Genomic DNA, 12,083 nt, shown 5'->3' with positions numbered 1-12,083 from the left:
AACTCACTCGGTGCACCAATGTCTATGATCCCTCGAGAAGCTGCTCGTATAGAAGACATTTTTTAGTCTAACTAGGACGTGTGACGTAATGGAACTTTTTTTTCCTTTGACGTCATATGGAGTTAATTCTTTAAATGAAATGCTAAAAGATCTCACTCGGTGCACCAATGTCTATGAACACTCGACAAGCTGCTCGTATAGAAGACATTTTTTTTGTCTAACTAGGACGTGTGACGTGGTGGATTTTTTTCCTTTGACGTCATATGTAAATAAATTCTTTAAATGCTAAAACAACTCGGTATAGTAATGTTTATTAAACCTCGAAATGTGACTCGCATTTTAAAGACATAATAGCTAGAGTTAGATCTAATATAGATTTTTCACACTAGATCTAGATTTTTTTTAACACTAGAGCTAGATTTTTTACACTAGATTTAGATTTAAGTTCTAATTAAAATCATTATAGAATCTAGATCTAGAATTTCTTGGTCTAGTTTAGAATGTTTGTTGTTTTACATGGACGACGGGGGGTAGAAACGGGCAGGGTTTGAACCTGGGACCATCGATGAATCCAAACGACAGTCCAGCGCGCAAACCGCACTACCAGACAGCCATGATTTAGACTAGATCAAGATATATAATTTTAATTTCTAGGCTTAAAGTGTAGTTTTTTATTTCTAAAGTCTAGATTTTCAATATGTGAATATTGCAATGTTATAAAATACTAAAACTAATTTACTATTTTAATATTTCATATTGCAATTAGTCTATTAATTGATTATCTAGTGTTTTTTTTATATATAAATCTTATCTAAATTACATCTACATTGTCCCAAATATATATTTTAGATCTAGATCTAGTAGATATAGATATTAAGAGTGCTAAATTAGTAGTTTAATTTAGGTAGATCTTTATCCTTATTCTAGTTCCATTTAAATGAAAATGCTCAATTATCTAAAATCGCTCTTCTGACCTATTGTACCTACATATCCGGTAGTTGTCATTCCGTAATGTGTAGGTATATTATCAATAGTAGGCTATTAGTTTGTAACTAGTTTGTCATTAGATTAAGAGCAATGCCTGGTCGTGCGGGTAGCGCGCAGGACTGATTATCTCTACAGTCTCGGTTTTATACCCTGCTCGATCCCATCCTCAGTCGACCAGTGAATATGCGGATCCGACAGGGATCCGTCTCCCACGGGGGCCGCCTCTTAGTTTGTGTGGCAACACAAACTCTCTTTGTAATCTTGTTGTATTTTACTTTAGGCTGACTTAGCTCGCCTCTTTAGTAATTCCTGGTCATGTTGTTCAAACCACATGTAACACTGACCATCATAAAAATGTTTTTGTTGACAAGTCGTACCTTGGAATAAAGACTTTTATTAGTTTTTGAGCGATTCTCTTTTGCAACTTTCCTTTTGAGATAATCAGGTCTATTTTTATTTGTTTTGAAAACACCTTTATAAACCATCTTGAAAGTAAAATTTAAAACTTTTTTATTCGCTTGTCTTTTTTGTTTGTTTTTTTTGTACCATAGAAAAAAAAAGCCGTTAAAATTATTGTTTTATTGTGTGTTTTTTGTTTGCAGCTCCTCCCAAAGAATTGAACAAAAAAGGACGGCGAGTAACTCTTCCACGTGTCACACTTAACATAAGACCTGATATCAACGAGGCTGTCTCTCTACCTCGGTACGACTCACCCCCTTCTCTTTTTACAAAACTTATACCAACTCACTCTGTCTGTTTGTCAGGTAAAAGGTTTGTACACGTTATTTCTCCGACACCCAATCTCGGATAAAGCTGAAACTTTGCACAATTATTTCCTCTACCTGACAACACAAGAATCAATAAAAAAAATACCAATTAGTTAATTAACAAATGATAGTTAATTATTCTGTTTGGTATCTCGAACAAGGAAAAGAAATTGTACTTGACTGAAGTGCTGGTATAAGCAATGTTAGTTCCCTTTATAGGTCGCCGCTTTTAAGTTTAAACAATAGATAGGCCTAATTATACAATCTTCTATTTTTATAAGCATCTCACCAGCAGAGTTGTTAGTATGTCGGCTTAAGGAAGCTTCAGCCATGTGTTTGAATTCAGGTAACTCCTTTTTTTATAAATGCATTTAAAAAGCGATTACGATAAACTTCATCCAGATATCCCTTTCATACTCCCCCCCCCAGCCATTTCGCCAACTGGTCCAGATAAAAGATAGGATCTTAGCGTATTGAGAAATCTAAAAGTTGAAATAGCGTCAAACAAAAACAATTGGTAAAAAAATTCTAATCGCACAGATTTATTGTTCTTGGTCTAGATCTACTGTACAGTTAATTACATGACTGATCCAAACTAATTGATACATTTACAATTCGTATAAGCTTTGTTGAAAAGAAAATATTTGTTTGGTTTTCTTGTTCATATGACTCTCTGAGTGAACCTCTTTTCTTTATTCTATGGAAACACTCTGACTTCAGCATACTGCTCCAAGAAGTCTCGTGCCAATGACGTGATCCACAGATTTGAATCTTCTAGTTAGTCAGTCGTTTATAGAGCAATACTCACTTTGGTTTTCATTTTCTTCAACACAAAACAAACATTGCATTGCACTAAGAAACAAACATTGTTAACCTGGCCTTAAAACATATCTGTGTTGAAACCTAGCCTTAAAACATATCTGTGTTGAAATCTAGCCTTAAAACATCGCATTGTTGAAACCTGGCCTTAAAACATCGCATTGTTGAAACCTGGCCTTAAAACATATCTGTGTTGAAACCTAGCCTTAAAACATCGCATTGTTGAAACTTGGCCTTAAAACATATCTGTGTTGAAACCTAGCCTTAAAACATCGCATTGTTGAAACCTGGCCTTAAAACATCGCATTGTTGAAACCTGGCCTTAAAACATCGCATTGTTGAAACCTAGCCTTAAAACATATCTGTGTTGAAACCTAGCCTTAAAACATCGCATTGTTGAAACCTGGCCTTAAAACATCGCATTGTTGAAACCTGGCCTTAAAACATATCTGTGTTGAAACCTAGCCTTAAAACATCGCATTGTTGAAACCTAGCCTTAAAACATATCTGTGTTGAAACCTAGCCTTAAAACATCGCATTGTTGAAACCTGGCCTTAAAATATATCTGTGTTGAAACCTAGCCTTAAAACATCGCATTGTTGAAACCTGGCCTTAAAACATCGCATTGTTGAAACCTAGCCTTAAAACATATCTGTGTTGAAACCTGGCCTTAAAACATCGCATTGTTGAAACTTGGCCTTAAAACATATCTGTGTTGAAACCTAGCCTTAAAAAATCGCATTGTTGAAACTTGGCCTTAAAACATATCTAATTGAAACCTAGCCTTAAAACATCGCATTGTTGAAACTTGGCCATAAACATCGCTTTGTTGAAACCTAGCCTTAAAACATCGCATTGTTGAAACCTGGCCTTAAAACATCGCATTGTTGAAACCTAGCCTTAAAACATCGCATTGTTGAAACCTAGCCTTAAAACATCGCATTGTTGAAACTTGGCCATAAACATCGCTTTGTTGAAACCTAGCCTTAAAACATCGCATTGTTGAAACCTGGCCTTAAAACATCGCATTGTTGAAACCTAGCCTTAAAACATCGCTTTGTTGAAACCTAGCCTTAAAACATTTCTGTGCTGAAACCTAGCCTTAAAACATCGCATTGTTGAAACCTGGCCTTAAAACATCGCATTGTTGAAACCTAGCCTTAAAACATATCTGTGTTGAAACCTGGCCTTAAAACATCGCATTGTTGAAACTTGGCCTTAAAACATATCTGTGTTGAAACCTAGCCTTAAAACATCGCATTGTTGAAACCTAGCCTTAAAACATTTCTGTGTTGAAACCTAGCCTTAAAACATCGCTTTGTTGAAACTTGGCCTAAAACATATCTGTGTTGAAACCTAGCCTTAAAACATTTATGTGTTGAAACCTAACCTTAAAACATCGCATTGTTGAAACCTGGCCTTAAAACATCGCATTGTTGAAACCTAGCCTTAAAACATTTCTGTGTTGAAACCTAGCCTTAAAACATCGCATTGTTGAAACTTGGCCTTAAAACATATCTGTGTTGAAACCTAGCCTTAAAACATCGCATTGTTGAAACCTGGCCTTAAAACATCGCATTGTTGAAACCTGGCCTTAAAACATCGCATTGTTGAAACCTAGCCTTAAAACATATCTGTGTTGAAACCTAGCCTTAAAACATCGCATTGTTGAAACCTGGCCTTAAAACATCGCATTGTTGAAACCTGGCCTTAAAACATATCTGTGTTGAAACCTAGCCTTAAAACATCGCATTGTTGAAACCTAGCCTTAAAACATCGCATTGTTGAAACCTGGCCTTAAAATATATCTGTGTTGAAACCTAGCCTTAAAACATCGCATTGTTGAAACCTGGCCTTAAAACATCGCATTGTTGAAACCTAGCCTTAAAACATATCTGTGTTGAAACCTGGCCTTAAAACATCGCATTGTTGAAACTTGGCCTTAAAACATATCTGTGTTGAAACCTGGCCTTAAAACATCGCATTGTTGAAACTTGGCCTTAAAACATATCTGTGTTGAAACCTAGCCTTAAAACATCGCATTGTTGAAACTTGGCCATAAACATCGCATTGTTGAAACCTAGCCTTAAAACATCGCATTGTTGAAACCTGGCCTTAAAACATCGCATTGTTGAAACCTAGCCTTAAAACATCGCATTGTTGAAACCTAGCCTTAAAACATCGCATTGTTGAAACCTAGCCTTAAAACATTTCTGTGTTGAAACCTAGCCTTAAAACATCGCATTGTTGAAACCTGGCCTTAAAACATCGCATTGTTGAAACCTAGCCTTAAAACATATCTGTGTTGAAACCTGGCCTTAAAACATCGCATTGTTGAAACTTGGCCTTAAAACATATCTGTGTTGAAACCTGGCCTTAAAACATCGCATTGTTGAAACTTGGCCTTAAAACATATCTGTGTTGAAACCTGGCCTTAAAACATCGCATTGTTGAAACTTGGCCTTAAAACATATCTGTGTTGAAACCTAGCCTTAAAACATCGCATTGTTGAAACCTAGCCTTAAAACATTTCTGTGTTGAAACCTAGCCTTAAAACATCGCTTTGTTGAAACTTGGCCTAAAACATATCTGTGTTGAAACCTAGCCTTAAAACATTTCTGTGTTGAAACCTAACCTTAAAACATCGCATTGTTGAAACCTGGCCTTAAAACATCGCATTGTTGAAACCTAGCCTTAAAATATTTCTGTGTTGAAACCTAGCCTTAAAACATCGCATTGTTGAAACTTGGCCTAAAACATATCTGTGTTGAAACCTAGCCTTAAAACATTTCTGTGTTGAAACCTAGCCTTAAAACATCGCTTTGTTGAAACCTGGCCTTAAAACATCGCTTTGTTGATAGCTGTTGCTATCTGGGATGCTTAGCACAGGAATCACAGGGCATTCTACATCCAGTGATGCTCGTCAGTAGAAAGTTGTCTTCAGCAGAACAACATACAGCCCCGTAGAAAGAGAGTGCTTGGCAGTTGTTTGGGCAGTATCCAAGTTGGCCAGATACCTGTTTGGTAGAACATTCGTACTCCGCACAGATCACGCACCCTTAAGCTGTTTAAACACACGTAAGTCGGTGAATTCCAGGGTAACTCGCTGGGCCCTGATGCTTCAGGACTTTCAGTTCGAAGTGCAGCATATTCCAGGTAAAGGAAACGCCGTAGCGGACATTCTGTCACGCTTATCATAGATACAAGGCCTACGTGCCTCCGTACGAGCATGTGTTGCTTGATCAAAGACTTTGTGTCTTCAACAGCTTAGACTTTGTTTTATGATGGTAGACTGTTTGTCTACAACTAACCCCTGTCTGTCTTCTACTAAGACTATGTGTCTTAAACATAGACTGTGTGGCTAGTACATTGAAGTATGTGTGACTACATCGAAGTCTGTGTGACTACGTCAAAATCTTTGTGACTATGTTTAAGTCTGTGTGACTTCATTGTGATTTGTGATTTGTTGATTTGAGGCACATCGGCACAATTTAGGCCATGTCGTGCCTGCAGTCCCTTAAGGACTACTCTCTCTCTAAACAACAATGGCCAGATTCTATACAGTCATATAATTAAAATTAAGGTCTATTCACAGTTAAAATAGTAAAGGTAGTAAAAATTTAAATATTTGGTAAAAATCTAATGTAAATAGTGCATGTTCACAAATTCAGAAATCAGATCTTCGTAGATAGCCCCACTTCCCGAATAAAGCCCAGTACCTTCCCAGGGTCGACATTATTAAATAGTGTTTTTAGATTAGTGGCTCTAAAATGTTTCGCCCTGACATCCTGGTATCTGGGGCAATCAACGAGGATATGTTCCACGGTGAGGCGAGAGTCACAGTACTCGCAAAGTGGGGGCTCCTCTCTCTTCAGTATAAAAGAGTGCGTGATGTAGGTGTGGCCAATCCTAAGTCTGGACATGGTTGTGCTACCACGCCTTGTCAGACCCTTAGATGTGGGCCGCCACCTGACATCCGCCACAATCTGCCTGAGTTTACTGTGAGTCTCAGCCTCCCATCGGTTCTGCCACTCTCGATAGGTGGCAGAGGCAATACTTTGTCTCAGGTCCGAGTAGGGAATTTGGGTTCCTGACACCGCATGATTTAGGGCTCTCTTTGCTTCTCTGTCTGCGGCTTCGTTTCCCTCAATGCCAACATGGGAGGGGACCCAGATGAAGGTGACATCCCTACGGTCGGCTGTTATTAGGTCCAACAGCTTCAGGCTCTTATGTACCAATGGGATGTCAGTCTTCATCCGCCCCAAAGCTTGCAATGCAGATTTGGAGTCGGAGCAGATTATAAATTTACTCCTTTCTGATGCTTTTACGGCCATAAGTGCAAGAAATATTGCGTGCAATTCGGCCGTAAAGATGGAGCAGCCATCGGGGAGTCTACGGGAGATTGTTTTGTTCCGAAAGGAGCAGGCACACGCGACCTTTCCCTCCATTTTGGATCCGTCTGTGTAGATGGTGCCACAATCTCCGTAGCTCTCCTGCAGTTCCCTAAAGTGGACTTGTAGTATGCTTGGGTCTGTATTTTCTTTTTTGAAATTAAGGAGGGATAAATTTAATTTAGGTTTATTCATTAGCCAAGGAGGATTCTGAGGGGTTTCTATTTTAGAGATTTGGTCAATGGGTGGGGTTAAATTTTGGATGGGTTCTCTCATTCGAAGGCCCAACGGCTGTATGACGTTAGGCCTTCGATTGTATAATTCTACCTCTGTGGGGTTAAATATGGAGTCAAAAGCAGGGTTTGTGGGGTTGGATTTTAGCTTGACTATATACTGCATTGCAAGCTTTTTCATTCTTATATCCATGGGGAGTTCTCCAGCCTCCACATGGAGACTTGGGATAGGTGATGTACGAAACGCGCCGAGACAGAGACGCAGGGCAGCATTTTGTATTGGTTCCAGTATTTTTAGGTACGACTTCCTTGCTGCTCCATATATTATGGATCCGTAGTCTAGCTTGGATCGAATTAGACTCCGATAGAGCAGCAGCAAGGTATCTCTGTCAGCTCCCCAGTCCGTATGGCTGAGTACTCTTAGTATGTTTAATGACTTTTGGCATTTCTTCTTAAGTTCCTTAATGTGGGGGAGAAAATTAAATTTGGAATCTAAGGTGAGGCCTAAAAATTTTGTAGTTTTCACGACAGGGATCTTCTTTTTGAGTATAAATAGTTCAGGGTCTGGGTGGAGCCCCCTTAGATTACAAAAATGCATACTAACTGTTTTGGAGTCAGAGAATTTGAAACCATTATAGTTTGCCCAACCCTGAATTTTGTTTAAACATAACTGTAATTTCCTTTCTAAGGTGTTCATGTTTTTCCCATAAGTAAGAATGACAAAGTCATCAACATACAAAGAGCACTCTATGCCAGGGGACAGCGCATTTATGATGCTATTTATTTTAATGTTGAACAGGGTGACTGACAGAATGCTGCCCTGGGGTACACCCATTTCCTGGTCATGAGTGTCAGAAGCGGAGTTGCCCACTCGGACCTGAAATTTTCGATCTTTCAGGAATTCCTCCACAAAACGGGGGAGGTGTCCCTTAAGCCCCATAAGCGCCAGGTCACGTAGAATGCCATGTTTCCAGGTTGTGTCATAGGCCTTTTCTATATCGAAGAATACAGCTACTAGATGTTCTCTTCTGAGTAATGCATTTCTAATATAAGCTTCCAGCCTTACCAGGTGGTCAGTTGTTGTCCGCCCCTGCCGGAATCCGCACTGGTAGTTTGAGATCACTTTATTCCTTTCCAGGTACCAGACCAGCCTACTGTTAATCATTCTTTCCATGGTTTTGCAGATGCAGCTTGTTAGTGCTATTGGTCGATAGTTAGCTGGGTCAGAGCCGTCTCTTCCCGGTTTAGGTATCGGTATAACTGTGGCTTTCCTCCAGCTGTTTGGGAAAGCGCCTGTTTGCCACACACAGTTATAGACCCCTAGTAGGACTGCCAATGAGGGTTCGGGAAGGTGCTTGAGGAACTGGTAATGGATTTCGTCTTCTCCAGGCGCTGTGTCATGTGACTTGTCCAGCGATTCCCTCAGTTCCTCAAGCGAGAACGGTTTGTTGTAGTCTTCATTGTTCTCTGACCTGAAATCAATGGGGTGTCTTTCCTCCCTGGTTTTGACTTTTTGGAACTCTGGCGTGTAGTGTGCAGTGGATGATTTTTCTGCTATTGAGGATGCAAGGCAGTCAGCTATTTCTCTGGGGGACGTGACAGTTCGTCCTTGGTTTTTCAAATGCCCTATTGCATTTGATTCTTTCCCTTTGATTCGCCTTACTGCCTTCCAAACCGCTCTAGCAGAAGTTTTGGCATCCAGACTGCCGACAAAACTTCTCCAGGAATTCCTTTTGGCTGACCGTATGGTTTGTCTAGCCTTTGCTCTAGCTATCCTGAATAGCTTTAGGTTTTCCTGGGAAGGATTCTTTATAAATGCAGCCAGTCGTTTTTTCCTATCACCAATAGCACTTTTGCAAGCTGTATCAAACCATGGTTTGCTAGGCCGTTTTGGATTTGCAGAGGTTAGGGGTACAACTTTCCTGGCTATACTTAGTAACTTGCTAGCAAAGGTATCAGCTGGGTTCTGTTCATGGAGGATATTTTCTGTGATATCCTCAGAGCATCTTTTTTGGAATTGTTCCCAATCGGCCTTATTCAGTTTCCACCGCTGAGGTCGTCCCAATGAAGGGAGATTGTTAGTAATGATGATTGGGAAGTGATCACTTCCCCGTAGATCATTGCTAACTGACCATTTAAAATCGTCCAGAAGTCCGGGGACGCATACGGTGAGGTCAATGCATGTGAGTGATCCAGTTCCTGGGTGCAAGTAGGTCGGTGATGCATCATTAAGTATGCATAAATCATGTTGGAGGAAGATATCCTCCAGCATACGACCTCTTGTGTCGGTATTGTTGGATCCCCACATGGTGTTATGGGCATTGAAATCCCCAAGGATTAAATAAGGCCGGGGGAGTTGTTTCAATAGGTCCTCCATGTCTGTTCGGTTTAATGGAGCGCCTGGTGGTAGATACAGGCTGCAGCAAGTGATAACCTTGTGAAGGGTTATCCTAGCTGCTACGGCCTGTAGTGTGGTCTGTAGTTCTACCCTCTCATGGGGGATGCTATCCTTCACAAGGATACAGACTCCACCTGATGCTCTCTCTGCATCCTCAACATTCTTGGTGTAAGCACGGTAGCTTCGGAAGCTGATGCAATCTTTTAGAAATGTTTCCTGTAAGCAGACAGCTACAGGAGTCTCAGAGTCCATCAGTAGCTGCATTTCCTCGTAATTGGCCTTGAGGCCTCTACAATTCCACTGTACAATTCTGGAATCCATGGCTTATTCTAGATGACCTACTTGGAGCTATTTGGCCTTGGGAGGCCCCCGGAGGGGTTTCCCTTTATTCCAGTGACCTTGGTATTTTTATTCTTGGGTTTGGATGGAGAGGAGGACAACCCCCTTTTGGGGGAAGTCTTTCTCTCTGGAGAGGGGAGATCCCTCTGGTTAGAGCGGAGGTTATTTCCTCCTCTCTCACCTCGGGCATCCTCTCCGCTTTGATTTCTCCCCTTAGGGAGTTGGTCAACCTCTAACTCAGTAGAGGTTGGGGTGTCTGGCTGGGTTCTCTGAGGAGAACCTGTGTCAGACATGATGTCTCCGGGTTCTCCCGGAGTATTGGTTTTGACATGCTGCTCAGTCTCCATGCTCTCATCAGCGAGCACAGAGAACCTGTTCTTTAGCATGACAACAGGGCTTTCTTGTTTCTTCAGAGGTGTGTTCTTTGGCGGTGTTTTCTTCTGAGTTGGGGGAGGAGGAGGGGGTGGTGGGGTCAATGTGTCCGTCTGTGTGGCTATGGATCTTCCTTTCTTAGCAACAGCCTGGGCGTAGGTCTTTGTCAAGCCGAATTGGCCCTTGGGTAGGGCCAGTACAGCCGATTTCGCCTGGCTAAAGGTACATCCGTTTCTTGCCTTGTACTCCTGCACGGCAACCTCCTGTTTCCACACAGGGCAGTCCTTGGAGTAGGCTGAGTGGCCAGCTTGACAGTTTGGGCATTTGAACTGGGCTGTGCAGCCCTTGTCCTCATGACCCTCTCCAGCACATCTGGCACACACAGTGTTCCTCTTACAGACTGCCGCGCCGTGTCCATAACCCTGGCACTTAAAGCACCTCATGGGGTTAGGTATGTAGGGCCTCACTGGAACTCGTAGGTATCCTGCCTTCACATACTCTGGCGGTGTCCTAGTTCCGAATGTGAGGATAATAGTGGCGGTTTTGACCTCCTCACCCTCCCTGCGCCTGGTAATGCGCCGGGCATGGGTGACTCCTTCAATGCCCTCCACTATTTCCTTCTCGGAACATTTCAGTAGGTCCCTAGAGCTGATTACACCTCTGCTGGTGTTCAGACTCTTGTGTGGCATGACTTCCACTTGGAGTTCACAGAGTCTTCTGCATCTTAAAGGCCCATCAGAGTGTGTCTTGCTGTCTACTTCTACAAGGAGTTCCATTGTTTTGTGTAGCTTAGACACACTCTTGGGCTCTCCCACTACTGACTTGAGTCCCTTATAGATAATAAAAGGGCTCAACTTGGTCAGGCTTTTTCCCTCCTCTGTGCATCTAACCACCAGAAATGATGGCCAGGTGGCACAGCTTTTTGGGACCTCCTCTTTTTTATCGTCAATTCGTCGTTTCTTGCCCAGACATAGGTCTGGGGCAAGTAGTTTTGTGTGTGTTTTTTTGTCCATATATATTTTGGTTAATTCGGCACCTGTGCTCCCCACCCGCCATCGAGTCCAACAAGGGGACGGGCCATTCGGATGTCCAGAATGAGCCCGCCAGGGCTACACAGGTGCTATACTCAGTCAGCTGCTACATCGGACATGTGTCCGATACAGCAGCTCCCTGATTGACCCTTCAGCCACCGCCCTCCAGCATAGGTCGACGACCTATGCTGGTAGCTCGGCATGACCAGCCGGTTGACCCAGAGCGGGCCATCTGGGTCTCAGGTCTAGGGGAACTTGGAGCCAAAGTATTGTGTTGTTGTGGTTTATCCTCAGATAGCCACCACTCAAACACCAGGATCTCTTTATCCCCCCTTACCCGTCGCAGTCCACGGCAAACGGACTGGTCTAGGACGTAGTGAGAATTTAAAGTTAAGGAGACAGTGTGATGATCAATGAAGGCAGACTTAGGAAAAGAGGAGGCAGACACAATGATAGAAAAGAAGTAGGGCACTTTTGAGCTCCAAAAGTGCTAAGGAAAGAGGAGCGCAGTTTAACGTCATGTCTCGGGACGAGGTGTGACTTCATACACGCCTGTGTGGCATATCCAGAGCCTTTGTGGCCTATCGAATGAACATTTTTGTTGTATTGTGTTTGAATGTTTTATAATTGTTTTATAATCATGTTATTTCGCGATTTTTGTAAAAAATTGATTATAATTTTAGGAGGGGGAGATGTCACGGATGAATGTCCGTAGGTATGTATAATCTATTTTAACAAAGGCGCGA

General features: G+C 41.9%; 1 protein-coding gene across 1 annotated transcript in view; it reads left to right on the top strand.

The window, feature by feature from the left end:
* Positions 1 to 12,083, top strand: part of LOC106052011 (uncharacterized) — a 51,921-nt gene that overhangs the window by 9,192 nt on the left and 30,646 nt on the right. The window contains exon 4 of the mRNA XM_056039943.1: positions 1,590 to 1,689. Within this exon, the coding sequence (XP_055895918.1) occupies positions 1,590 to 1,689 (100 nt within the window). The remainder of the gene's footprint in view (positions 1 to 1,589; positions 1,690 to 12,083) is intronic.

Source organism: Biomphalaria glabrata, chromosome 1, assembly GCF_947242115.1.
Source record: "Biomphalaria glabrata chromosome 1, xgBioGlab47.1, whole genome shotgun sequence".
Classification (NCBI taxonomy): domain Eukaryota; kingdom Metazoa; phylum Mollusca; class Gastropoda; family Planorbidae; genus Biomphalaria; species Biomphalaria glabrata.
Note: the sequence above shows the minus strand (reverse complement) of the source record. Positions and strands in the feature narration are given on the sequence as shown.